Source organism: Coregonus clupeaformis, unplaced genomic scaffold, assembly GCF_020615455.1.
Source record: "Coregonus clupeaformis isolate EN_2021a unplaced genomic scaffold, ASM2061545v1 scaf1372, whole genome shotgun sequence".
Lineage (NCBI taxonomy): Eukaryota > Metazoa > Chordata > Actinopteri > Salmoniformes > Salmonidae > Coregonus > Coregonus clupeaformis.
This window is the reverse complement of record NW_025534826.1, coordinates 50,729-76,345: the sequence shown is the minus strand read 5'-3', so window position 1 is coordinate 76,345 and position 25,617 is coordinate 50,729. Positions and strand designations below refer to the sequence as shown.

General features: G+C 44.4%; 3 protein-coding genes across 10 annotated transcripts; all 3 read left to right on the top strand.

Moving 5' to 3' along the window:
• Positions 1 to 2,486: 2,486 nt before the first annotated feature.
• LOC121543842 (neural Wiskott-Aldrich syndrome protein) lies at positions 2,487 to 10,600 on the top strand. The gene is made up of 5 exons (XM_041853984.2): positions 2,487 to 2,767; positions 8,947 to 9,236; positions 9,896 to 10,059; positions 10,124 to 10,167; positions 10,594 to 10,600. Exons 2-5 carry the CDS (start codon positions 8,963 to 8,965, stop codon positions 10,598 to 10,600), a joined length of 489 nt encoding a protein of 162 aa, XP_041709918.1. The 5' UTR covers positions 2,487 to 2,767; positions 8,947 to 8,962.
• LOC121542976 (zyxin) lies at positions 10,092 to 17,106 on the top strand. Its single transcript, XM_041852643.2, has 8 exons — positions 10,092 to 10,167; positions 10,594 to 10,686; positions 12,040 to 12,606; positions 12,694 to 12,835; positions 13,481 to 13,650; positions 13,797 to 13,975; positions 14,098 to 14,218; positions 14,432 to 17,106. Exons 2-8 carry the CDS (start codon positions 10,657 to 10,659, stop codon positions 14,540 to 14,542), a joined length of 1,320 nt encoding a protein of 439 aa, XP_041708577.1. The 5' UTR covers positions 10,092 to 10,167; positions 10,594 to 10,656; the 3' UTR covers positions 14,543 to 17,106.
• A 391-nt stretch (positions 17,107 to 17,497) lies between these two features.
• On the top strand, positions 17,498 to 25,343 carry kel (Kell metallo-endopeptidase (Kell blood group)). 8 transcript variants are annotated; one of them, XM_041852598.2, is made up of 17 exons: positions 17,561 to 17,911; positions 18,263 to 18,998; positions 19,152 to 19,276; positions 19,402 to 19,554; positions 19,661 to 19,732; positions 19,849 to 20,055; positions 20,188 to 20,348; positions 20,525 to 20,642; positions 20,755 to 20,850; positions 22,746 to 22,844; positions 22,943 to 23,020; positions 23,178 to 23,281; positions 23,475 to 23,564; positions 23,692 to 23,759; positions 23,942 to 24,102; positions 24,523 to 24,612; positions 24,742 to 25,343. In XM_041852598.2, the coding sequence occupies exons 1-17, from the start codon at positions 17,885 to 17,887 to the stop codon at positions 24,886 to 24,888; spliced, it is 2,532 nt and encodes an 843-aa protein (XP_041708532.1). In that variant the 5' UTR covers positions 17,561 to 17,884; the 3' UTR covers positions 24,889 to 25,343. The 8 variants fall into 8 exon arrangements, with proteins under 8 accessions (XP_041708537.1, XP_041708532.1, XP_041708536.1 ...); XM_041852601.2 differs by having other exon boundaries at positions 17,563 to 17,911; positions 18,371 to 18,998; positions 19,149 to 19,276; XM_041852597.1 differs by having other exon boundaries at positions 17,563 to 17,911; positions 19,149 to 19,276.
• The last annotated feature ends 274 nt before the right edge of the window (positions 25,344 to 25,617 follow it).

Below are 25,617 nucleotides of genomic sequence, written 5' to 3'. Positions count from 1 at the left end.
AAAAAATCCAGAAAATCACATTGTAGGATTTTTAATGAATTTATTTGCAAATTATGGTGGAAAATTAGTATTTGGTCACCTACAAACAAGCAAGATTTCTGGCTCTCACAGACCTGTAACAACTTCTTTAAGAGGCTCCTCTGTCCTCCACTCGTTACCTGTATTAATGGCACCTGTTTGAACTTGTTATCAGTATAAAAGACACCTGTCCACAACCTCAAACAGTCACACTCCAAACTCCACTATGGCCAAGACCAAAGAGCTGTCAAAGGACACCAGAAACAAAATTGTAGACCTGCACCAGGCTGGGAAGACTGAATCTGCAATAGGTAAGCAGCTTGGTTTGAAGAAATCAACTGTGGGAGCAATTATTAGGAAATGGAAGACATACAAGACCACTGATAATCTCCCTCGATCTGGGGCTCCACGCAAGATCTCACCCCGTGGGGTCAAAATGATCACAGGAACGGTGAGCAAAAATCCCAGAACCACACGGGGGGACCTAGTGAATGACCTGCAGAGAGCTGGGACCAAAGTAACAAAGCCTACCATCAGTAACACACTACGCCGCCAGGGACTCAAATCCTGCAGTGCCAGACGTGTCCCCCCTGCTTAAGCCAGTACATGTCCAGGCCCGTCTGAAGTTTGCTAGAGTGCATTTGGATGATCTAGAAGAGGATTGGGAGAATGTCATATGGTCAGATGAAACCAAAATATAACTTTTTGGTAAAAACTCAACTCGTCGTGTTTGGAGGACAAAGAATGCTGAGTTGCATCCAAAGAACACCATACCTACTGTGAAGCATGGGGGTGGAAACATCATGCTTTGGGGCTGTTTTTCTGCAAAGGGACCAGGACGACTGATCCGTGTAAAGGAAAGAATGAATGGGGCCATGTATCGTGAGATTTTGTGTGAAAACCTCCTTCCATCAGCAAGGGCATTGAAGATGAAACGTGGCTGGGTCTTTCAGCATGACAATGATCCCAAACACACCGCCCGGGCAACGAAGGAGTGGCTTCGTAAGAAGCATTTCAAGGTCCTGGAGTGGCCTAGCCAGTCTCCAGATCTCAACCCCATAGAAAATCTTTGGAGGGAGTTGAAAGTCCGTGTTGCCCAGCGACAGCCCCAAAACATCACTGCTCTAGAGGAGATCTGCATGGAGGAATGGGCCAAAATACCAGCAACAGTGTGTGAAAACCTTGTGAAGACTTACAGAAAACGTTTGACCTGTGTCATTGCCAACAAAGGGTATATAACAAAGTATTGAGAAACTTTTGTTATTGACCAAATACTTATTTTCCACCATAATTTGCAAATAAATTCATTAAAAATCCTACAATGTGATTATCTGGGGGGAAAAATTCTCATTTTGTCTGTCATAGTTGACGTGTACCTATGATGAAAATTACAGGCCTCTCTCATCTTTTTAAGTGGGAGAACTTGCACAATTGGTGGCTGACTAAATACTTTTTTTCCCCACTGTATGATGGATACAGAGTTCAGTAGTGTTTTCTTAGTACTGTCTGTGTGCTGTGGCCTTTCTCTTTCCCTTGTGTCCCCCAGTCATTTTAGTGTCCCCCAACCATTTTAGTGTCCGTACCTAATCAAGCCTCTACCTCCATTATCTCTCGTTCCCTCCCTCCCTCACACTCATTCCCTCTCTCTCTGACCTTACAAGGTAAGGCAGGCAGCGTTGATGTCATAGAATAAAGAATGTTGCAAGAATCCAGAGAGAGAGAGACAGGGAGAAACAGAGAGGAAAGACAGGGACTACTGCCATACAGCAGTTTTTACGAACATACACAATTAGATAGAGAGAGAGAGAGAGAGAGAGAAAGAGAGAGAGAGAGAGGTGGTGTTTACATAGTAATATACACATCCCGAGAGAACGTCCAACGAGAAAGAACTTGTTTGGAAGGATGGTGTCATTCCTTTTCCATGGAGAGGGGGAGGAGAGAGAGAGAGGGGGAGGGTCTAACAGCTGTAGGGGAACTGAGAGAGAGGGGGAGAGGAAAGTTAACAAGCACACTTTCTGTCTCGGTTTGGATCTGTTGCCAGGGAAAAGAGAGAGACACTGTAGGGGAGGGTAATAATTTGCTCTCCCAACTGCACACATAGGTAAGAACAGATTTTACACTGATTATATGAGTTATTGATAGATAACAGTTGTTCATTTAATAGTGGCAGCACAACTGTTTGACATCTGACAAGTTATCTCTATGAAATATTTTGTAGCTTTATCATTTCGGTCTAAGCAATGTTGTAATCAGATTATGCTATATATAGTTTTGGTGCATTGCAGAGTTTCAACAGTTAAGAAAATGTATGAAAGAACACTAACAAAGTGCCTGGTACGATTATTACTCATCTAAGGTGGGTGGTGTTCCGCTTTTTAGTCCACTGAGCAATCCTTGTGCAAGGGGCGCATTTACACGTTTACAGCATTTGATAGATAGGCGCTTGCTCACCACAAACAAAAATGCGGAAGCTGTAACCGGAAGTACAGCTTTGGGTGAACAGTTAGCTGGCTGGCTAGCCAGACAGAAATCTCACATTCCTTTGAAAAATAGACAGGGTGATGGCAACATCCATTTAGGGTACAGATAGACCTATCGTTGAAGAATAAATAGAAAGGGGCCGGTTGGGGACGATAGACCGTGTCATCGAAGTAGAGAGAGGCAAGGAAGTAACGTTAGCCTTCTACAACCTCCCTGGCTAGCTACCAACTGTAGGGGAAACTGCTAGCCAGCAAAAGGATAACGTTAGGTGAGTGCACAAACTAACTAGCCATCATTTCTAGCTAGCGTACGCTTTTCTATGCTATTAGATACATTTGCCGTTTTGAAGTTTTCAACACTAGGTTGTATGCAGGTTAATGCTAACCCAGGGCTATCAATATCACACTGATTGAGACATACCGCAATCCTCTTGAATTTGGGTTCGACAGACTTTACTTAGCTAGCTATGACTACATGGGTGATTCATTGATGACCGTCTGATATTTTGTACATTATGTGTGCTCAGTTGTTCTTAGCTGTCTTGAGCCTAGCAGACAGCTACCTACCATAGCTAATCAGAGGTTTGCGAAGAGGTGGGTGGGGCACTAATGCAATAGGGTGGTCATGGTGTCTAGCAGGGTTATCCATCAAGCAACTACCAGCTGTTGTTTCATCCAAAATGTGATTCCATTGTTTGACAAGATGGTTGTTCTCACACAAACCCACTGGCTAAAATGGAAAGACAGATTATGGATTTAAAACTTTGAGTGCTGTGGTAGTTTTCCAGCCCCACAGACAAAAATGCAATTAAAAGGAAAATCCACTCAAACTCTTTTGGTATTTTTTTCATTAGTCCACTGTTGATTCAGTCCAAAAATGTTTTGCATGTCAGCAGTGAAGTTTTTCAAGATATTGGACTTTCAAGAAGCAAAGTGTCACGGCCAAATCAAATGTTATTAGTCACATGCTTCATAAACAACAGGTGTAGACTAACAGTGAAATGCTTACGGGCCCTTCCCAACAATACAGAGAGATTTTTGTTGTTGAAATAATAGAAAAGTAAAACACTTAATAATACACAATGAGTAACGATAACTTGGCAATATACAAGGGGTTCCAGTACTGAGTCGATGTGCAGTGGTACAAGATAATTGAGGTAGATATGTGTATATATTTAACTTGGAATATAGTGACTATGCAACAGGATAGATAATAAACAGTAGCAGCAGCGAATGTGATGAGTCAAAAGGTAGTACAGAAAGGGTCAATGCAGATAGTCCAGGTAGCTATTTGGTTAACTATTTAACTAACTATTTAGCAGTCTTATGACTTGGGGGTAGAAGCTGTTCAGGGTCCTGTTGGTTCCAGATTTGGTGCATCGGTACCGCTTGCCATGCGGTAGTAGAGAGAACAGTCTGATTTGGGAGGCTGGAGGCGTAGACATTTTTTCGGGCCTTCCACTGATTTTTTTCCTAGTCACACAGTGCTCCTAAAATAAGACTTGTTGCATTTGCAACCAAATCAATCGCACTTTAGAGCCCTGAGTCGAATGATGGCACAAACCGACTGGTACCCAGGCTATCCTCATATAGCTTAATGCCTAACATGTCTCCAAATCTCTCTCCCCTTAACTCTCTCCCATTGTCACTTGTCATTAAACTTGCTTGTTCAGAGTAAAGCAGGCTAGGTCTTACTACGTCTGTGTGCGTGACTATTTGGGTGGGAGTCTGGGGATTCCATTCACAAGCATGCCATAGCCATTTGACCTCTATAAGATCGCTGTAAGATACAATTAATGTCATACGTCACCCATTCACTCAGTCAGGATAGCCTAACCTAGTACTACTGCCAAGCTGTGAGGGAGATCCCAGTCCCCTCTGAAAGGCTAGTGACCTGTAAGATCAGAATCAATTAGGAACTTTGTCACTGCATGAGTAACTCCCCCAGACAGACAGTCACAGACAGAGCTGGGCGTGTCTGTCCTGAAACTCAGGGACAACAATGGAGCTTTAGCAACAATAGGGTAGTCACTAGATGGCCATGCTAGAGAGAACAACACTGGTGTCAGAGCTGATGAACAAGTAAGTATTTTGTTGATTTAGGGTTATGGTTACGTTAGGGGATAGGGTTAAGTGTTAGGGGAATTGATACAGTTACATATCGGGATATTCTTTTTTGATGATGTATTGTATGGACTATATCGCAATATTATTTTTGCGCTAGTTGGCTGTACCTGCACCAAAACTCCAGTATTTTTCCTTCATAGCTAGTTTTAAATAGGGAGACAATTTGTTTTCAGTGCTTTTATTTCTATGACTGATCAAAACTTGTTTTCTCATGGCTCTCACTTGTCCTTCTGCAGCAGACATATGGTGAGCAATATGTTTGGAACATTGAGTCACAATGAAATCACAGTATCGAATTGCAATACATTGAGAATCGTAATACATATTGTATCGTTGCCTAAGCATCGTGATAATATCATATCTTGAGGTCCCTGGCAATTCCCAGCCCTAATTCAAGAGTGCCTTTAAGAATCAAGTGCTTCTACCTGTTTTATACTCAGCATCTGGATTCCAAAGCTTTCGCCCTCTAGCAGCTTGTAGGCTTGTCACTGTAGTGTTCTTACTGGTTTGGCACAGGATCTATTGTTCGTGTTGTTCGTGTTGTTTGTATCAACTCTGAGTGTTGGTGTGTCTGGTGAGCACTTAGACAAAACACCCACTGATAAAAGAACAGTGTTTAGTGTTATAGTCCCACCCATCCACATCCAACACAGAATGACGCTTCGCTTGGTGGAAATGTATTTCAATCCATGTCTGGGCCTTGCAAGCCATCTCAAATATCATCTCTACCAAATTAATTGTCTTCTAATACTCCTTTGTAGACCTACGAACATGTGGAAATCATAATGTACTCAATAAGCTATGAGCTATTATTTACAGTAGATGGGTTGCATGAGTTCAGCGCTCTCTATACACATGATTTCGCCTCACAGCCAAGCTGTAAAACTAGTTAAGATGATGAAATGCAGACCCTGGTGATGTCATCCAACTGAAATGAGAGGAGGGAGATTGGGGGTTGAGGTAGAGAGTGATTTAGGGGGAGAAAGGGGGAGCAGAAGAGAGACATAGAGGGAGAGGAAAAAGCAGACGATGGTGTTGATGATGTCACTCAACTGATGTGCCAAACGTTCTCACCATGGGTCTCATCATCTCTGGATCAAATTTCATATGGTTCAGTTTACTTTAGTTAGGCTTAGGGGACTGTTGGGGAGGAGGCTACAGCTGACCTCACCATATAAAACCATTAGCCAGGTCTACAGCCACATGGAATCTGTGGGGAATGTTTTTTGTCAATGCCTTTACAGTTGGCTGAATAGTGAATTAAAATAATACATCATAAAAAATTACTTTGTTTATAGCAGTATTTGGTTTGAAATGGGCTAATTCCTCAAATAGGGTGGTCTATTTCTGATTTAGAATAATTTCCAGGGACATGATGAGGAACGTTTGCCACTAGCATGTCTCAGTCCCGTGACTGTCTCATGCATTATCCCTAGAGCTTTTCTACAGTATGCTATCTAATATAATGAGACACTTTTAAATGAGAGCACTAGAACCGACTCCCGAGTGGCGCAGTGGTCTAGCTGTGCCACTAGAGATCCTGGTTCGAGTCCAGGCTCTGTCGCAGCCGGCCGCAACCGGGAGACCCATGGGCGGCACACAATTGGTCCAGTGTCGTCCAAGGTAGGGGAGGGTTTGGCCGGCAGGGAGGTGGGTTCGTTTCCCATGGGGGGCCAGTATGAGAAAAAAAACGTATGCATTCACTAACTGTAAGTCGCTCTGGATAAGAGCGTCTGCTAAATGACTAAAATGTAAAAATGTAGAACCAATAAGCCTAGTTCTCTGCCTCCACTTGGTGTAGAGCACCTTCTCTCTAGAAAGGTAGAAAGCCATTACAGATCAAAGCAAATAAATATTTTCCACAGAACTGAACAGTCTGCTGGTATCCAACGCCCTGGCCCTCGTTAGCAGAGGTTTCAACAGGTTTCTGTCTGACTGAGGATATTACAGGGGAGGTCTGCTCTGCTTGGTGTAGGCTATTTCTTTCATCACAGAGAGGAGCCAAAGCTTTGTCAGTGGAGTGTTGGACTTATACATGTTGGACTTTTACAGCCAGTTTCTAAGACCACTTTGTGTGTCCGTTTGTCCATCTACCCCCCTCTTTCCATCTGTCCTGGTCCCACGGGTGTTTTATAAATAAGGCCGCTAGCTAGCCTACAGCCTATAGCAAGCTGTGCTAGGGTGGGCAACCAGATTGGTTGATGTCCCCTTTGGTCATTTTCCTTTTAATATTTCATCCTGCTCTTCTCTGCATTATTTATTTATTTTGAAAAAAGAAAAGTGAAGATTTAGCAGTTTGTGGCTTTTTGTTGCTCACTTTGAAGGGGCTTGTGAGTGCAAATATGATAACTTCTCTCTTTGGCTTCCTGTCAGTATTTTAACTGTTAAAGTAAGAAGTTGTGAGTGAAATATAGAAAACGCTTATATGAAAGTTAGCTTACTTCCTGTGTTTTTTTCTTCAGACTCTGTGGTGAGGCCTTCGTCAGCATATCAGGAATACTTTCACCCACTGTTGATGTCTTTATCTTGTCAGAACTTGTGTCCCCCAAGTCACAGCTACATGCAATGTGGAAACTTCAAAATGCCCACCAACCTCAATTTCAAACTGATAAACTATTTAAGAAATACTTTTTAAAGTTCATATTCTGTTAGCTCATACCCAAATTATGTTGTTGACTTGTCCTATACTGATATTTGTGGCCAAAACATAAATTGGAGAAAAAACACTTTAAAAAACCAACCTCCAACTTGTATTTCACAGACCGTTTAAATAATGTGCCTGCTATTTACTCCTAGAACATTATGTCATGTTGGCTCATTGGCGGATTGGCTGAGCTTGCCAGTCAGCGATCTACTTGCATTAATATTTTTAATGACCGGTATACACCACCCACACCATTCTGTTGTTGGGGTACACCCACACCATTCTGTTGTTGGGGTACACCCACACCATTCTGTTGTTGGGGTACACCCACACCATTCCAACACAGAAAAGCTGCTTTTTAACATACTTAATACAAATAAAATAACTATTTCACTGAGATTATAATTAATTATAGGTCATATTTAATAGAAATCTGGTAACACTTGGAAGGAAGTTACGTTAAGACTCTTATGAAACGGACATGACGTAACATTAAAGTCAAGCCTGAGTGGGAAATGATTCCTTGTCTAAAGGCTGATTCTGATCATGGAGAAAGAAATCAGTCACCCGCATCATGAACCCACATCACAGCACGTACTAGGCTAGTTCTGGGGCCCAGCTTTTACATCCAAAACAAACCAGGCCTGAGAGAACCCATGTATATTATCACTATGGCAACGGTTCCTAAATATGTTGTTGCTCTGTGATCTAACAAAAGCATTTCACATTATGGACAAAACCATGTTTCTAGTCATAACCCATTCGGCTTATTTACGATCCAGCGCCAGTGGTGAGGCACTGGCTAGGACCCATCAATGCCGTTATTTATATAGATACTCTGTAGGGCACTATAACAGCCTCACATCTAGCTGAAAGTAATGTTAGACAGGTACTGAGAAAGAGAGGACGAGAGCCACGTCTCTGTTTAACCAGGGGTCACCTACAGGGCCACAGGCGTTTGGGGAAACGCATTCTGATTTTGTGAGGAATCTGAGAGAGCCGCTGAGGTAACGTCAACATTTGTAACAAACACGTGTGAGGTAAATATTTCAGCTAACCCATTGAATGACCCTCTCCTTGACATAGCTCAATGACCCGGTCATTCCTATAGTAAACCATGCTGTAGTTCTTAACAGTTTTTATTACAGTGAACGGTTTCATACTGAGAGTTGACCTTGAAGCAGCTATAAGTGACGCTATGTTTACGGTATGCCTCTCTCCTTACTGAGCCTAAGGAGTGGCTAGTGTGTATTTACAATCTAGGGCGAGGTACTGTGTAAAGCAGCCACGGTCTTTCAGAGGTGTGTGTGTGTGCTCCTGTAGTTAGGCTGTGGGTTTGTTAGGTCCTTGGTTGATGTGTCCCCACTAATTCACCAAAGAAAAATATTCCCCTACTGTTTCAAAAGCTCTGTGTGCTCGCCTCAGATAAGCTAATGCTCCATGGTTCATTATATATCAAAGGTTTATTTTAGCTTCGGTCACTGTTATCCCTTTTACAGCTGGGCTCCAGGTTTGATAGACCTCCTCTGTAATACAGCTATCTCTCTAAGAGTTGGCAGCCTCCCTACAGCTCATTTGAGTTGATATTGATTTGGAATGGATTGTGTTTGTCCTCTTCTAAATCGTTCTAATAAACCAATATTCTCATAAAGAGCAGCTGTCCTCTTCTCTCCTCAGATAGTAAAGAGACAACATGGCTGACTCCAGCAGCAGTAAGCCCTTCATGGTGACTTCCTCCATCAACCTCAAAGTCACCACCCCCTCCTTCTACAACCAGCCAAAGAAGTTTGCCTCGGTCAACCCGCCACGCCCCAAAAGCCAGTCCGACCCGTCGCCTCCTCCAGGCTCAACTCCTCCCCCAGGTCCCTCTCCTCCCCCCAGTGTGGTCTCCTCAACACGCGGTGTCGGCACAGCTGTCATTGGTCGAGTTGGAGTGATGCCTCCACCCCCACCATCGCTCTGCGAAGGTGATTGGCCCTTTTCGTTTGTCATTTTGTAAAAATCTAGTTGTCTGGTTCAAAGTGACCCCTAACTCCTTCACTTAAACTCTTTCCCTTCACAGTGCAGATGTGAAGTAACTGGATAGGTGTAAACAATATGGTGAAGGGTCCCCTAAGCCCAGTGTAGGGGTTAGGGGAAGTGGCTTGGGGTTGTTTTAGGACCAGACTTATCTCGCAATAGAAGCATCAAGCATGTTATTATTTAGTTATAAGTATTTAGCTGTGTTTCTGATAAAACAAGGATTTTGGATCCCAGAGTTTGAGCCTGGTGTTAGCAACCCAACAGATTGGTAGACTGCAACATGGCCCTCATCCCATCAATGAAACTCACCCCTCCTGTTACTCACACACTCCAATCACTGCATTTAAAAGGATAGTGCGAGATTCTGGCAATTAAGCCGTTTTTCTACTTACCCATCTACTTATCCCTTTAAGTCTATTTTCTTGACAGTATCATTTCACTGTCTCTGTGTGTAAAAACGGTATTGTCATGGAGTTCCCTTGAGCGAATGGCTGGGTGGGTGCATTGAATAGATGACAGGTTTTGAATGAATTACAGAACATTTAGAAACCATTTGATTGCCATGCCTTTGTTTTAACCAATCACCCCTACCCGTTTCTATTAGACTTCCCGCCCCCTCCTCCTCCGTTGGACGATGAGCTGCCAGCCCCTCCTCCCAATTGTGCAACCACACCCCCAGCGTCTGATGCCCCTCCCCCTGCCTTCCCTGCCCCTCCCCCCCCCGCTGTGGATGACCTGCCCCTCCCCCCCGCCCCGCCTGAGGAGAATGTCTGTCTCCCCCGTTCCCCATCTCCCCCTCCCCCTCCTCCACCACCCCCTCCCCCTCTCCCAGTCTCTGGTCCCAGCAGTGTCCCCAGTGCTGGGGAGAATTCTCAGGTGAGTCTGGGTTAATAATCATAATAATGGAATGCGTTTTGTAATATAGTACTTTCCTAAAGGTCCCAAAGCACCTGTCATTGTATTGGTGTAATTGTGTTGGATGACAGCCAGAACTCTCATCCACATATCTGCTACCATGGGGGATGTCCTCAATAAGCAGATGTGGATGTCTATTGCCTAACGTGCTTAAGTTCTGATCCATACAAATCAGTTACATGCTGTTCTATCAGTACACTTCTGTGCACGTTCCCCATTGACACAAATGTATGATTTAGGTGGCAGTTCGAGTTTGCATACATATTTAAAGTCAAGATTCAGCCTGTTGATTAACAATCATCATCCTCTCTCGCTCTCTCCGCCCCCCTTCTTTCTCACTCTTTCACAATCCCTCACTCTGTCTGTCCCTTTCTCTCTCTCCCACAGCGGTTGACAAAGCAGACTAGTTTTGACAAACAGCTGGACTCTCTAACTGACCTTCTGTCTGAGATGGAGACCATAGGACCCTTCAACCCCAAGGTACAGAGAAGGGCAAGAAAGGGGGAGGAGGGGATGTATTTCATATACTGTAGAGCTTCATATGCTGTAGAGCTTCATATGCTGTAGAGCTTCATATACCGTAGAGCTTCATATGCCGTAGAGCTTCATATGCTGTAGAGCTTCATATACAGTAGAGCTTCATATGCCATAGAGCTTCATATACTGTAGAGCTTCATATACTGTAGAGCTTCATATACTGTAGAGCTTCATATACTGTAGAGCTTCATATACTGTAGAGCTTCATATACTGTAGAGCTTCATATACTGTAGAGCGTCATAGAACCACACAATGTCAGTAAACCAACAGGGGAAACTGAATGTAACAAAAGACTGCAGTAGACACAGCATGATACAGAGAGAGGGAGTAGGAAAGACTTGGACTAAGATGGAGAGAAACAAAGATGAGATGCGGAGGGAGGGAAAACAGAGCTGAGGAAAAAAGAGAGAAGTTTGAATAAAGGGGCCTCCAAAGTAGAGAGGGAGAGTCGAGAAAGAGAGGGAGAGAGCGAGCAGGTCAGGAGAAACCATTTGGCCAGATGCCAGGCTGTTTTGTGTCTGTTCAGGTTGATGGCTCTAGGATGAGTAAGCTGTTAGTTACTGCACACACACAGACAATGAGAGAGTGATGCACAAAAACAGAGATTGATTCACACCAAGGAAGTGAGTGATGCAGAGACCCACACCCTGAATGATGCATATAAAGAAAGAAAGAGATGCAAACAGAAAGAGAGACCAAGCAAGACAGACAGACAGAGAGAGAGAGTGATACACAATGCATACTCCCTTGTGATCAGGCCTGTGGGTGTGTGTGGGGCCAGGCCAGCGGTCTGGGGAAACAGCCATATATGGGGAGGGTTTTTATCCCCCTGGGAGGAACTGGAGCTGAGAAATGTTGGCACAAGCTCATGATAAAAATGTCAGACACACGTTACTACTGATAAGCTCAAGTTCCCCTGTATGACTCAGAGCCTGTGCTTTGTGGAAGTTGAGTATTTGATACGATTGAAAATCGCTACCTGCAACCTTTTAAAGTTTTTGAATTCTGTACTTGAATGATACTATTAGCCGTTTTCACCCTTCCTACAAACACAGCCGGCTTGTTAAGTAGGGTGGATTGTTTAGAATGTTTAAAATAGAACTGTATAGAACATTGTATTTCCAACAGGAAAACTTCCAAAATAGCTGGAGGGGCACTCAGTACCTGATGTTTTTGTCTAAAAGTAGGTTTGAGTCCATGCAACAGCTTGTTGTTGCGCGTTGTCTCCATAGTTCTCTTCAATTCTTCAATACATATAGCCTGTAATGTTTTCTTGTCTGATCTTGTCTCCCCAGTTGCCCAGTCAGTCCTCAGCTCCTCGTCCTCCTGCCCCCAAGCTTGCAGGTCCTCCCCCCACCGCTCCCAAGCCCAACCTCTCCTTCCTCCCCCCTCCAGAGATGGGAGACAAGCCTCCTCCCGCTCCCTGGGCCGAGGAGCTCAAACTCCGAACGACACACCGACAAGCCAATAACGCTACATCCGCCCCAGCTCCTGCGCCTGCACCTCAGCCATTTGCTAAGGCCCCATTCGTGGCTCCTAAGGCTTTTGGGGGCATAAAAACAGGGACGTCCGTGCCTCCTGTGGGGCTGAAGAACCAGAACCACACCCCGGCTCCATTTGGTTTTGCTCCTAAACCTACCCCTGCAGCCAGCTCCTTCCCTCCTCCTCCTGCCGCTCCCCCCGCCCCTCCAGCCAACAAAGTGGCTCCCCCAGCCTTCAATCACTCAAAGCCATCTTCCATTGACTCTCAGATGACTGTGAGCCCGCCCCATCCTGCTCCTGTGCCCCCTCCTCAGCCCAAAGCGATGACATCACCACCCTCTTCTTACAGCCAGCCAATGAAAACTCCCCCTTCATCAAAGGTATGTTAGGAGACCCTTTGTGGTGAGTGTGTGGGCATGCACGTTTAGTACTCCCACTGTTAAATCTGTGTGTTTTCTGTCCACCAGCCCTCGCCCCCTGGGCCTGTCTCTGTCCCAGGTGGAGGTGTTCCTCTCTCCATGAGGGAGGTGGAGGAGCTGGAGAGAATGACCCATGCATTCATCAAAGACATGGACACACACGCTCCTGTCATCACTTCACCACCTACAGGTACACACACACACACACACACCCGCCGTTCATCACCTACACTAGTTCACTGTTTCATACTACCATACCCATCGTGTCAGAATAATACTATATTATCAGAGCATCATTATCTTGTCCAATTCCTGCCTGACAGCACTCCATCACAGAGTTCTGTATCTCAGTATGCTTTTGGTTCTGATAGACTGGGCTGTGGTTCTGATAGACTGGGCTGTGGTTCTGATAGACTGGGCTGTGGTTCTGATAGACTGGGCTGTGGTTCTGATAGACTGGGCTGTAGTTCTGATAGACTGGGCTGTGGTTCTGATAGACTGGGCTGTGGTTCTGATAGACTGGGCTGTGGTTCTGATAGACTGGGCTGTAGTTCTGATAGACTGGGCTGTGGTTCTGATAGGCCTTTCATGGAAATGATTGATCAGTGTAATTAGGCAGTAAGGAGCCTCCTCCCTCCTCTCTCTCATTGATGCTAGACCAGTGTGTCTGTGGTAATTAGTCAGATGACTGTGTGTAATAGGACTAACTGAGCTCTGCCTCTGTCAGCATCAACCAACTTTGATCCTCTCGCTCTCCGTCCTCTCTCTCTCCGTCCTCTCTCCCTCCGCGATCTCTCTCTCTCTCTCCTCATCTCTCTCTCTCTCTCTCTCTCAGAGGTATGTGGGAAGTGTGGTGAGGCTCTGTCTCGTTCCCAGCCTGCAGTGAGAGCCATGAACAAACTCTTCCACTCTGACTGCTTCTGCTGTGTGAGCTGCCATCGCCCCCTGCAGGGCATGCAGTTCTACGACAAGGACGGGACACCACAGTGTGAGGACTGCTACACTGTGAGTACACACATGTACACACACATATACACACACAGCAATTACATGCACAAAAAAGCCTACAGTAATTCATTCACTCTCTCACACACAAAGACATGCAACTTGTTTACTCTCTCTCTCACCCTCCTGTCTGTGTGTCTCCACAGAGTTCTCTGGCGGTGTGTTCTCGGTGTGGGGAGCGTATTACAGACCGTGTGTTGAAGGCGGTGGGCCAGTGTTTCCATGCCCACTGTTTCCGCTGCTGCACCTGCGCCTGCAGCCTGGAGGGGGCGCCCTTCATCACTGACGACAACAACAACCCATACTGTGTCCCAGACTACCACAGGTACGTCCTCTCATCTCCTTGTCTCTCTCTGTCTAATGTCTCTCTCAGGTATTGTGTGTGTGTGTGTGTGTGTGTGTGTGTGGGGTACAGGTCTAATGTCCTCTCTGTCCCCCTGCCTGTAGGCGTTTCTCTCCCCTGTGTGTGAGCTGTAATGAGCCCATAGTTCCTGACGCCGGCAGTCAGGAGACTGTCAGGGTCGTGGCCCTTGACAAGAACTTCCACCTCAAGTGCTACCGCTGTGAGGTAAGGACAACAGACATGCTACATCTAAAGTACTATAAACACATAAAGAATGTGCCAGATGTAAAGATAAACTCCTAAGGATGTATTATGACGAGATGGTTAAATGTCTAAACAGTTTGAAGGGTGTCCCCCGAGTGTTTTGGATGTAAAGGTTTTCCAGTGACCTTCTGCACGTCCTGAAGCCTCTCTCTCCATCTCTCTTCCTGTTTGCAGGATTGTTCCCGCCCCCTCTCCATAGAGGCGGACGCAGACGGCTGCTACCCATTGGACGGCAGGATCCTGTGCATGAAGTGCCACACCCAGCGGGCCAAGGCTATGCATTGATTGGTGGACACATCTGTTATTCAAGTCGAACTTTGAACCAAATCCAAGGCACAGGATCCATTCAGCTTCCACCATTCTGTCTTTGCAACAGGGCTTTACTTGTGCACCGTGTGTGTGTGTGTGTGTGTGTGTGTGTGTGTGTGTGTGTGTGTGTGTGTGTCGTTATGTCTCGCTCCTCTTTCTGCTTATTCCCCCTGTCTCAGTCCAGAGGTAATGTACTGCACTGAGAGACTCCCCTCCTCCATTCCTCCTCCTTTCCCCTTCTCCCCTTGTGTTAATGCCAGTGTTATCAAGGCCATTTTTTGTTTACGCTAAATCTCCCAGCATGACTTGCACAAGTACAGCTTAGTCATGGACTGTGTCCCAACAGTCAAAGATGGTTTCCTGTCCTCTTCTCTCTCCACTAATAGGAAAACATGTTAATAAGGTTTTAGCCATACAACTTTGATTTGTCTAGGCCTTCCACTTTTCAGTGGTACGGAAGGGAAAGAGTAGAACTATTACAGAGTATTTGAGACATAGTAACGGTAAAGTGAAGTTGCCCCTAGATGCTGATCTTGGGTCCCGCCTACTTATTAGGGTTAGGTATGGGGACGGCAAATTGATCCTAGATCTGTGCCTACTGGCAACTTTTCCCAGGAGTTTAGTGTAACCCCCTGACCCCGGTGCATGAGGAGTTGAACAAAAGTTTAAGGTGGACTAATTCATGTTCCCCTGCACCTCCCATAGGGCTGAGCTCTGGTGGGCTGGTGGCACCTGAAGCGCTTTGGGAGTTGTAGTGCCTGCAAACATACAAGTTGCTTAACTGCCTTTAGAGAGTGCTTTCTACAGAACTACATATCCCATCAGACATGATGTAGCAGAGCAGTGTGCTGTGGAAAATGTAGTTCCTCTAGGGCTAAAAACGGAGTGCAAAAAAAAACACACAAAAAATGTGAATGTCGCTCTCGTTTGTTTTTGTTGTGTGCATTTGTTGCTTTATAGGCATGCATAGCTACAGATCACTGTCAGTTACTCTCACCATTTTATCAAGCACAGAATGAGGGTACAATATGATCAAAATTACAATTTATTTCTTTGTCAAAGGGATTTAAAGTGTAATAGAAGATTTAAGATCATGATTGGAGATACTACCATTACACACTACCAAGAACAAAGAGGTAAAAAGTTTGCCAAGCACAGATTCCATTCCTAGTATCTCATCATGTTAAATAATTAGAGTACTGTAGTTTAACGAGGGCCGCATGGCTTAGAACAGGACCTACGCTCTAGGCAGAAGTTGCTCTTAACTGCAGTTCTAGGATCAGATTACTCTACCCCATCCCTAATCTTAATTTAAAGGGGATGGAGGGCAACTTCCAGGACCTACAGTATAATCCTTGCACAAATCCATTAGTTTACCTTTAGGTGAATTGAATGAATGAGAGGTAATATCTCTATACCTATGTTATTCATTAGATATCTCAACTCGCCTGCACACCAGATAAGTGTGCGTTCAAGAGCGCTTCATTGAGGATGATAATCACAAATACTGTAACTATACACCTGTATTTACAAATGCTTAGTATTTGGGGCATTTGCAGATCTCTGACTAACGTAATAAAACTGATTTTATGAATCAGGGTTTTAAGTATTATAAACATGCAACAGATCAAATGGCCAGTCCTGATGGCAGGATAAAAGAGAAATGCCCCAATCTGCGGTGTTGTCCGTTTTCCAGTAGAGTAAAGTAGGTCATTGACCGTAGCAGCAGCATGAAGACCAAACCAATACATTTCAAGGTGTTGGTAACACATTTCAAATCCAGGCAGTGGTCACTCAAATGCATCACGCTTTAAATTCACTGCCTTTATTTTCATGGAAATCACGTTCATTTTTAATCGTTTTTTTGTCTGCTTTACACAGTATATTGTTCCTTTCTCATAATATTCCAATGAATACCACTGTTTCCATTATTCAGCTTAGTGTAATTTTGTGTTGATATCAGTTATATTTACTCTAATTGTAATCTAACCATACTGTATTTCATTGATAAGTACTTTTATTTTCTGCGATTTTTATGTGAAACTTGGTGAGGTGCCATTTTCACCCTAGGATTCCACTCTCTCCTGTTCAGACTGGTTTGCACCGAACACCCATCCTTACACATTCCTCAGTCTGGCATAGCAACACAACCCTAATGACAAAACTAACATTCAAAACCACATGGCCAAATAGGACTCAATATGCGTGTTATCTGGGTCGTCCTTACCACCTTTAGTGTTCTAACAGTTGTTTTCCTATTTTTATTTTTCTCACAAATGATTCCACCTTTGTGACCATGCCTTTGTCATCACTGTCAGACCACTGGTGTGTGATGATGCCTTCAGAAACACCACTTTGCTCATTTATTTAATGATTGCCTTGTTCTTTTCATATTGTTCTTATAAATTCCTCTCTTATATGTGTGAATGTGTATATGTTTACGGTTCCAAACATGCCAACATTATTTACCAGTACATGTCATTATATTTCTTCTTTCATTTTACTGTACTCAAAATAAAACAAACTGCTACATGCCTAAATCCGGTGTGGTTTTATTATGCCTGTTTGGCATTTGCATGAATTACATTTCTTTATTCCTGTAAGTTATTGTTCAGTATTGTCCTCATTCTGTCACATCAAATACAGTATTTCTCTCTCTCTCTCTCTCTCTCTCTCTTCCTCCATGTGACATGTCCTCCACTATGCTGTCAGTGACGTGTTACATTGCCAGATGACCTCTAGCACACCCTCTCTCTCTCTATCAATTCATACCAGACCCTCTGCTGCACTGATAGTGACATTGGCAGACAGGTGGGTGTGTGTGCGCATGTGTTTGCGTTTGAGGAAATGTTGGTCCTCTCAATGCAGGGTAACAATGTGTCCTCTTTTTCTGTGTTTCAGAGTTCTGCTGATTTTCTTGGCTCTGTACCAACCTGTTGCTAAGGGACATTGTTCTCATTAATTACATTTGAATGACGTTTGATTTAAAACTCGTAAAGTCATTTTAGTCTTGTGGTTTGAAGAGGATTCCCCCTACACATCAGACACACCCACGTGCATGTCACAGTCTAATTGTATCCACAGTGCCACCTGATAATGTAGCAGAGAGAGAGAGGAAGGCTGTCAGGTCAACTCTGTTTATCAGAATGTCAGAGGAGGAGAGAAGTGAGTGACGAAAGAAGATAGAGAGCTGAGACGACAGCTAGCTGATGGAGGGAGAGATAGAGGTCTGGAGGCTACGTGTGAGGGAGAAATGAGATACATCAGTGGCTACAACGACCTAAACGCAGACAGACAGAACAAGACACACAACAGAGTATGGCAGAAACCCCAGCAGAGCCTCAGGTAAAGCCTGCAGAAGGACTTTTAATTATCTCCTGAAATGTTTATGCTGATCCTAGGTGATGTCAGATCAATGTGTTGGCCTGCCACAGGCTTAACACTTTCTACTTATTGCATCAGTTTTTTTTTATGGGGGCGGGAATGTTCGAGCAAGCTCTCAATTTTCCTACATCTCATACTATACATTTCAAGTTGTATAGAGGAGTATCTTCCTGTTATTAATGTGCTATTTAAGGTATGTAGAGGACAAGATAGGTTATAAGATGGTCAAAGGTGTCAAATTAGTCTTAAATGAAGCAGAAATGTGTATCATGATAAGCCTGATATGAAACTGACTCATTCAATTTTATTTAGATTGACTGTGAGCTGCAGCCCCTGTCTAATACCCTTTCTGAGCCCCAGCCCCAACTCTATCCTCTCTCTGAGCCCCAGCCCCTAACCCAGCATGATACCCTTCCCCAGCCTTTGCCCCAGCTCCTACCCCAGCCTCAGCCAGATACCCTTCCTGAGCCCCAGCTCCTACCACAGCCTGATACCCTTCCCCAGCCTTTGCCCCAGCCCCTACCCCAGCCAGATACCCTTCCTGAGCCCCTACCCCAGCCTGATACCCTTCCCGAGCCCCAGCCCCAGTCTGAAGAGGAGGTGAAGCCCTGGGTGTGGACACGTCACCGCAGACCCCTTCTCTTCCTCCTGGGATCCTCCTTCTGCGCCTCCATACTGGGCCTGGCCTACTACTCCCAGCAGCACCTCCCACCAGAGAGCACACCGCCAGCCTCTCCTCCATGTACCTCCCCGGCTTGTCAGAGGGCAGCCGCCCGTCTGTCCGTCTCAGTCGACCCCTTCTCTCAGCCCTGTGACTACTTCCTGTTTGCCTGTGGGTCTGAAGATGCGTCTCTGTCCACCAGGGGGAGACAGAGGGGCAAGGGCGTCCCCCTACACCCACAGGGCCACAAGAGCAGGGAAGCAGAGAAAGAGAGACGAAGAGGGAGGAAGGAGAGAGAGACAGACACGGACAGAAGAGAAAAGGCTCCAGCAGACAGAATGCCAGACAGACAGACTGCACTACTGCTGACAATGAGGGAGATTCTGGGTGAGAATCAAAAACATTTGCTCTGTTTATCCTCTGTAGATGTTGTACCAGTTCTTTGGGATAACCATTTAAATAGAACTGCTGAAAACATTTCCATAACAGGACCTTTTATCCTCACAATGAAACTTTGATATAATCTTCCTCTGTCAGAAGCTGAGGACCGCTCCATCCCGGGAAACTCAGCGAAGCAGAAGGCCTGTATGTTCTACCGTTCCTGTATGGACACTGGCCCCACAGAGACCGCCGGGCCAGAACCCTTCCTCAGGCTAGTCCACAAGGTCAGATCACTCGAATAGATTTGTGGTGTATGGTGACGAATTACACTTTCTCTACTCTACTGGTAAAAACGATTTACCTCTCTCCTCTTCTCTCTCTCTACCCCTCTACCCCCCCCTTTCTCTAGCTGGGTGGCTGGGCTGTATCAGGCCGGTGGAACCAGACAAATTTCAACTCCACTCTATCTCTACTGATGAGAGACTATGCCACCTTCCCATTCTTTAGTGTTTATGTGGGCAAGGATCCTAACGACACTCAAGCAGACAAGAGATACATACAGGTCAGTTAGACAGGGGTTCTGGGGCAGTGAAATACCTAATGGGTGTACTACAGTATATACTCAACCCATCCCCTATACATTTATAGGATACACTCTTTTTCCATAGATTGATCAGCCGGATTTTCAGATACCTATTGAATGGAGCAGCAAGACTCAGAAGTCCAAAGCTAACACGCAGGTACACTAAGGCTATATCTGTTCTACAGTATATCATCTATCTCTTGATGGCAACATTTGGCTTTCTTTCTCTCATCCCCTCTGTTCCCTCTCTTTATTTCTCTCGTTTCCCCCCAGATCCTGCGTCCGTTCCTGGCCTCGTATCAGAGGTTGCTGGCCCTGTTGGGCTTTCCCTCCAGCAGCACCGGTCTCCATGTAGGCCTGTTCATCTCTCTGTCCTCTGAACTGGCTGTAGCTGCCTCTCCTCTGCAGCATCGCCTGCAGCAGGGGCTACTGTACCAACGCATCACCATCAAAGAGCTACAGGTGCGGGTGTATGTGTATGTACGTATGTGTGTGGGTCTCTAGTTCTTTCTCTCTGTACCCTAACCTTCCCCTTCACTAACTCATAGACCTACTGTATTTGTGTGCCTGTATTTCCCTATACAGAATGCATCTTTCTTATTTTGTGCACAGACCCTGTCCCCTGCCATTGATTGGCTGGGCTGTCTACAGGCCACCTTCCATCCCCACCCTGTTAGCCAATCGGATCACGTCCTCCTGCACAACCTCCCTTACATCGTCCACATGTCCCGCATCATCGACAAATGGCTGAACAAGCATGAATTGAGTGGCAGGTACTTTATATCAATCAAAAATGTCATGCAAAAGACAGTAACCGATACAACAAACCTAGGTATCAAACCTGGTTGAAGGTTTCTCATCACACAAACTACCTCTGTTACTTACAGCATGGTATACTGTATAGTAATCAGTACACATTTGTCTGGTGCCTGTTCATCTCTCTGGTTAGTGGCCCTCTTCACACCTTCATGGTCCTCAGTCTCCTCCACACTGTCATACCCGCTCTGGACTCCAGGTTCACTCAGACAGAGAGACATTTCTCCTTAGCTCTGGGGACTACAGGGGAGGTAACTGAAATATGGACTACATTTCCCAGCTTGCTCTTGTAGTTGAATAACACTGGCTTGGAGTGATTATATTGTCTGGGACTTGTAGTTCATTGCTTTTTGCTTCTCTCAGGATGTCCCTCGCTGGAGGCAATGTGTTCTGCAGACTGAGAAAGGGTTTGACACGGTACTAACACACCTACTGAGAGAGACCACTGCATACACAGAGGTGAGAGGCACAGTGTGTGTGTGTGTGTGTGTGTGTATGTGTGTGTGTGTGTGTGTGTGTGTGTGTGTGTGTGTGTGTGCATAGAGAAAGCAAAGACAGAAGGATGAAGGCTGCAATGAAATGTATGATGAAGAATAGCAGCAACAAAATATCAATTGAAAAAGTAAATTGTGTCCTATACCTAATTGTCATGGTGAACTGCTACAGAACTAAAGAAATATGGGATCTGATGAGAAGAATTGTTTTTGATGTATGTATAAATCCCAAGTCTGTCTTTCACGGTGTCTTCAATACTCATATGGATGACATTACTGAAGAATTATGGTGGACAATAATAAGCATTGACATTACTAAAGAATTAAGGTGAACAGTAACATTTGGAAGACAAGATGCATTATGACTATGAAACAACTTTTTGATTGAACACTATTTATATTTTTAACAAATCAAAACAGAACAGAACTAAAATAAATAAGATGGACTCCAAAAACTCCCATGGACTATTAAATCTGTAAATCATGTTATGTAATTATAAACTCAAATGTATTGATGAATTGTATGTGAACAACACTACATGACCAAAAGTATGTGGACACCTGCTTGTCGAACATTACATTTACATTTTACATTTTAGTCATTTAGCAGACGCTCTTATCCAGAGCGACTTACAGTTAGTGAGTGCATACATGTTTTTTTGTTTGTTAATTTTTTTCATACTGGCCCCCCGTGGGAAACTAACCCACATCCCTGCCGGCCAAACCCTCCTCTACCAATTGTGCGCCGCCCATGGGTCTCCCGGTCGCGGCCGGCTGCGACAGAGCCTGGACTCGAACCAGGATCTCTAGTGGCACAGCTAGCACTGCGATGCAGTGCCTTAGACCACTGCGCCACTAGGGAACATCTCATTCCAAAATCATGGGCATTAATATGGAGTTGGTCCCCCCTTTGCTGCTATAATAGCATCCACTCTTCTGGGAAGGCTTTCCCCTAGATGTTGGAACATTGCTGTGGGGACTTGCTTCCATTCAGCCACAAGAGCATTAGTGAGGTTGGGCACTGATGTTGGGCGATTAGGCCTGGCTCGCGGTCGGCGTTCCAATTCATTCCAAAGGTGTTTGATGGGGTTGAGGTCAGGGTTCTGTGCAGGCCAGTCAAGTTCTTCCACACCGATCTCGACAAACCATTTCTGTGTGGACCTTGCTTTGTGCACAGGGGCATTGTCATGCTGAAACAGGAAAGGGCCTTCCCCAAACTGTTGCCACAAAGTTGGAAACACAGAATCGTATAGAATGTAATTGTATGCTGTAGCATTAAGATTTCCCTTCACTGGAACTAAGGGGCCTATTCCTCCTCCACCAAACTTTACAGTTGGCACTATGCATTCGGGCAGGTAGCGTTCTGCTGGCATCTGCCAAACCCAGATTTGTCCGCCGGACTGCCAGATGGTAAAGCGTGATTCATCACTCCAGAGAACGCATTTCCACTGCTCCAGAGTCCAATAGCAGCGAGCTTTACACCACTCCAGCTGACGCTTGACATTGCGCATGGTGATCTTAGGCTTGTGTGGCTGCTCGGCCATGGAAACCCATTTCATGACACTCCCGACAAACAGTTATTGTGCTGACGTTGCTTCCAGAGGCAGTTTGGAACTTGGTAGTGAGTGTTGCAACTGAGGACAGACAATTTTTACGCGTTACGCGTTTCAACACTCGGCGGTTGAATCCACTAATTTGAAAGGGTGTCCACATACGTTTGGCTACGTAGTGTATTTATGATTCTCAAATGTGAAAAACCTCAAGAAAAATAATTTTTAGCAAAGAAATACAAGAAAACTACTTCATAAATATGATATTACATTATAAGTGTGTTTAAATTGTATTATCTGTTTCCTCTAGGCAGAGGAGCTGATTCAGAATATATATTCCTCCATCAAGTCCAAACTACCTGATCTCAGGTGGAGAGATGAGGAGACTCGCATGTCTGTTTTGAACAAGGTAAAAGGTAAACAGTGGATGTAATTTACTGAAACACTTATTTAAAAACAACTGTGTATTCATTGTCCACTTGAAATGTACAATCTGTGTTTTCCCAGATTCGGTCTCTAACTCCAAGACTTTCAACTAAAAACTACATTTTCAGTGAAGCTGAACTCAACCAACTGTATTCAAAGGTAGAGTATATTATTGAGAGTGGAACTAGTCTACATTGCCAATAAGAAATATAATGTCTTAATCAATATCACTAATGAATCATATTACCAGTGATGATAATACATTGTACTATATACATACTGGTAGTTCATTTTCCACCATTTATTTTATTCATAGGTGACAATTGACGAACAAAACTATTTTTCCAACTACATCCAGTCTCTTTCCCTCCAGCACCAGCGACCAAGCAAACTATTTTCCCAGACTGAAGGAGATGATATGTGAGAGCCCAGTTGTCATGAAAAGTCTATGTGATTTGGTTTGGGTAGATATGTGTTATTAATACGTGAATATGAAAATTGAGAACTCTCTCTCGCCCTCTCTGTCTCTGTCTCTGTCTCTGTCTCTCTCTGTCTCTCTCTCTCTCTCTCTCTCTCTCTCTCTCTCTCTCTGTCTCGCCATCTTCTCCTCCAGTTGGTCCATCACTCCATTTCTCTCCGGCAATGAGCTTGTCTTTCCGATGGGGATGTTTGTCCAGCCTCTCTTCCACCCTACCTATCCCAGGTAACCCAAACTGATATGGTTACTATCACATAATAAACAATTAATAACCAAGGAGTCTTATTGAGATAAAGAATATCATTCCCCAAAGAGACGTGTTTTGTGGAGTATTTGCATGTTTTTGTGTCAGGGCCGTCAACTTTGGGGTTTTGGGGTCTTTGATGGCCAAAGATATTCTCCATCTCCTTCTACCCAACAGTAAGGCAAATAGTCTCAATGATTTACTCTCTGATTGTAATGCAGTTCATTAAATTATGTGCAGAGTTTGCATTTTGCACACGTTTATTTATGTGTGTGTGTGCGTGCGTGCATGCGTGTGTGTGTGTAGGTTTATGCATGATGCATGTGTGTGTGCCCTGACCGTTCACCCTGTGCTTTAGTCCATTCTCAGAGTGTGTCTCCCAGGTCCATAGGAGAGTGTGTGTGGTCCCAGTACCTGGGTGTGACAGAGGGACCAGGGAGAGTGGGGGCGTTCTCGCTGTCACCGGCACAGCAGCAGGAGATGTGGGTGCAGTACTCTGCCCTGCAGATTGCGCTACAGGTCAGTTTATTGGAATTCCAAATCTATTCTAGGGTATCTAGGCTATTTACATTTCAGCACCTCAGTTGTTTTGGTTGGTATCAGAGGCATACTATGTTTTGGTTGGTATCAGAGGCATACTATGTTTTGGTTGGTATCAGAGGCATACTATGTTTTGGTTGGTATTAGAGGCATACTGTTTTGGTTGGTATCAGAGGCATACTATGTTTTGGTTGGTATCAGAGGCATACTATGTTTTGGTTGGTATTAGAGGCATACTGTTTTGGTTGGTATCAGATGCATACTATGTTTTGGTTGGTATCAGATGCATACTATGTTTTGGTTGGTATCAGAGGCATACTATGTTTGTCAAAGCTTTCTCTACTTATTCCTCCTCTTTATCCCCTTTACTCTCTGTGTCTCTATTTCTCTGTGTCTCAGGCTTACAATCAGAGTTTGAAGAAATATCCTGGGGACTCCTCTCTCTCAGGCCTCTCTCACACTCATCTGTTCCTTACTTCATTCACTCAGGTAAGGATAACAGAACAGTAACAGAACAATAATTGCAGATGCCTAAAATCATCACTTTACCATGGATATGAATGTCCTACTAATGGACGTTTTCTTTCCTATAATTGTATTGATATTATCTTCTTTCAGATTAACTGCGACTCTGACCCGTACCATGAGTTCATGCCCTTTGAACCTTCCTTCCTGGTTACTGTCATCTGTGGGTACTCTGATCTCTGCCCTATGACCCTCACCTGCCCCAACAAACCCCAGCAGCACCTCTTAGGGACATGCTGACCTACAGATCTACAGTAACATCTCCTACTGAACAAAATATGCAGAGCCATTGATGAACACATAAGACTCTGATTTGAAGGGCAATAGCACAGAACGCTATGTCCAAATGCATCTGACAGGAGAGTTGATTATTCATTAGGCACATCCATCCATAGTCTCTTGTGACATCCTGCACATGGGAAATTTGTTTCTGGGTTCTGAGATAAAACTATCCATATTGTCTGTGGTTTATTTAAAACTGTGCAGTATGTAACAAGCATCTTGTTATCCATAAGGATACTATTAGTTAAGTTAGGAGGTTCTGGTCTGCTTACCTTTGTTAACTGTGGGGGAGAGTGTGTCTGCCAGTTTAGATGAAAACGTGTGTATGAATAGCGTGTGAGTGTAAATAAATACCAGTCATAGATGTGTGGCTGATAATTCTACAAAATAAAGTTGATTTTTTTTTATGTGAAGGGGGTTGTATTTCTTATGGAGTAATCAACGTTTACATTTAATATTTGTTTCTTATACAACATGTTTCTAATAGCTAGGTCAAAACTGTGGACAGGCAAGCGATAGGACTAGTGTTTGGGCGCCAATCTAGGTTAGACTAGGTTAGGCTATTTGATCGGAGAAACGTAATGTAAAAAGTTTCCGTCTCATTACATTGTCATACATTTTATCTCCAGCCTGTAGTCTACAGAAAAGACCACATACTTTTCTACCATATGCTATATCTGCTACATG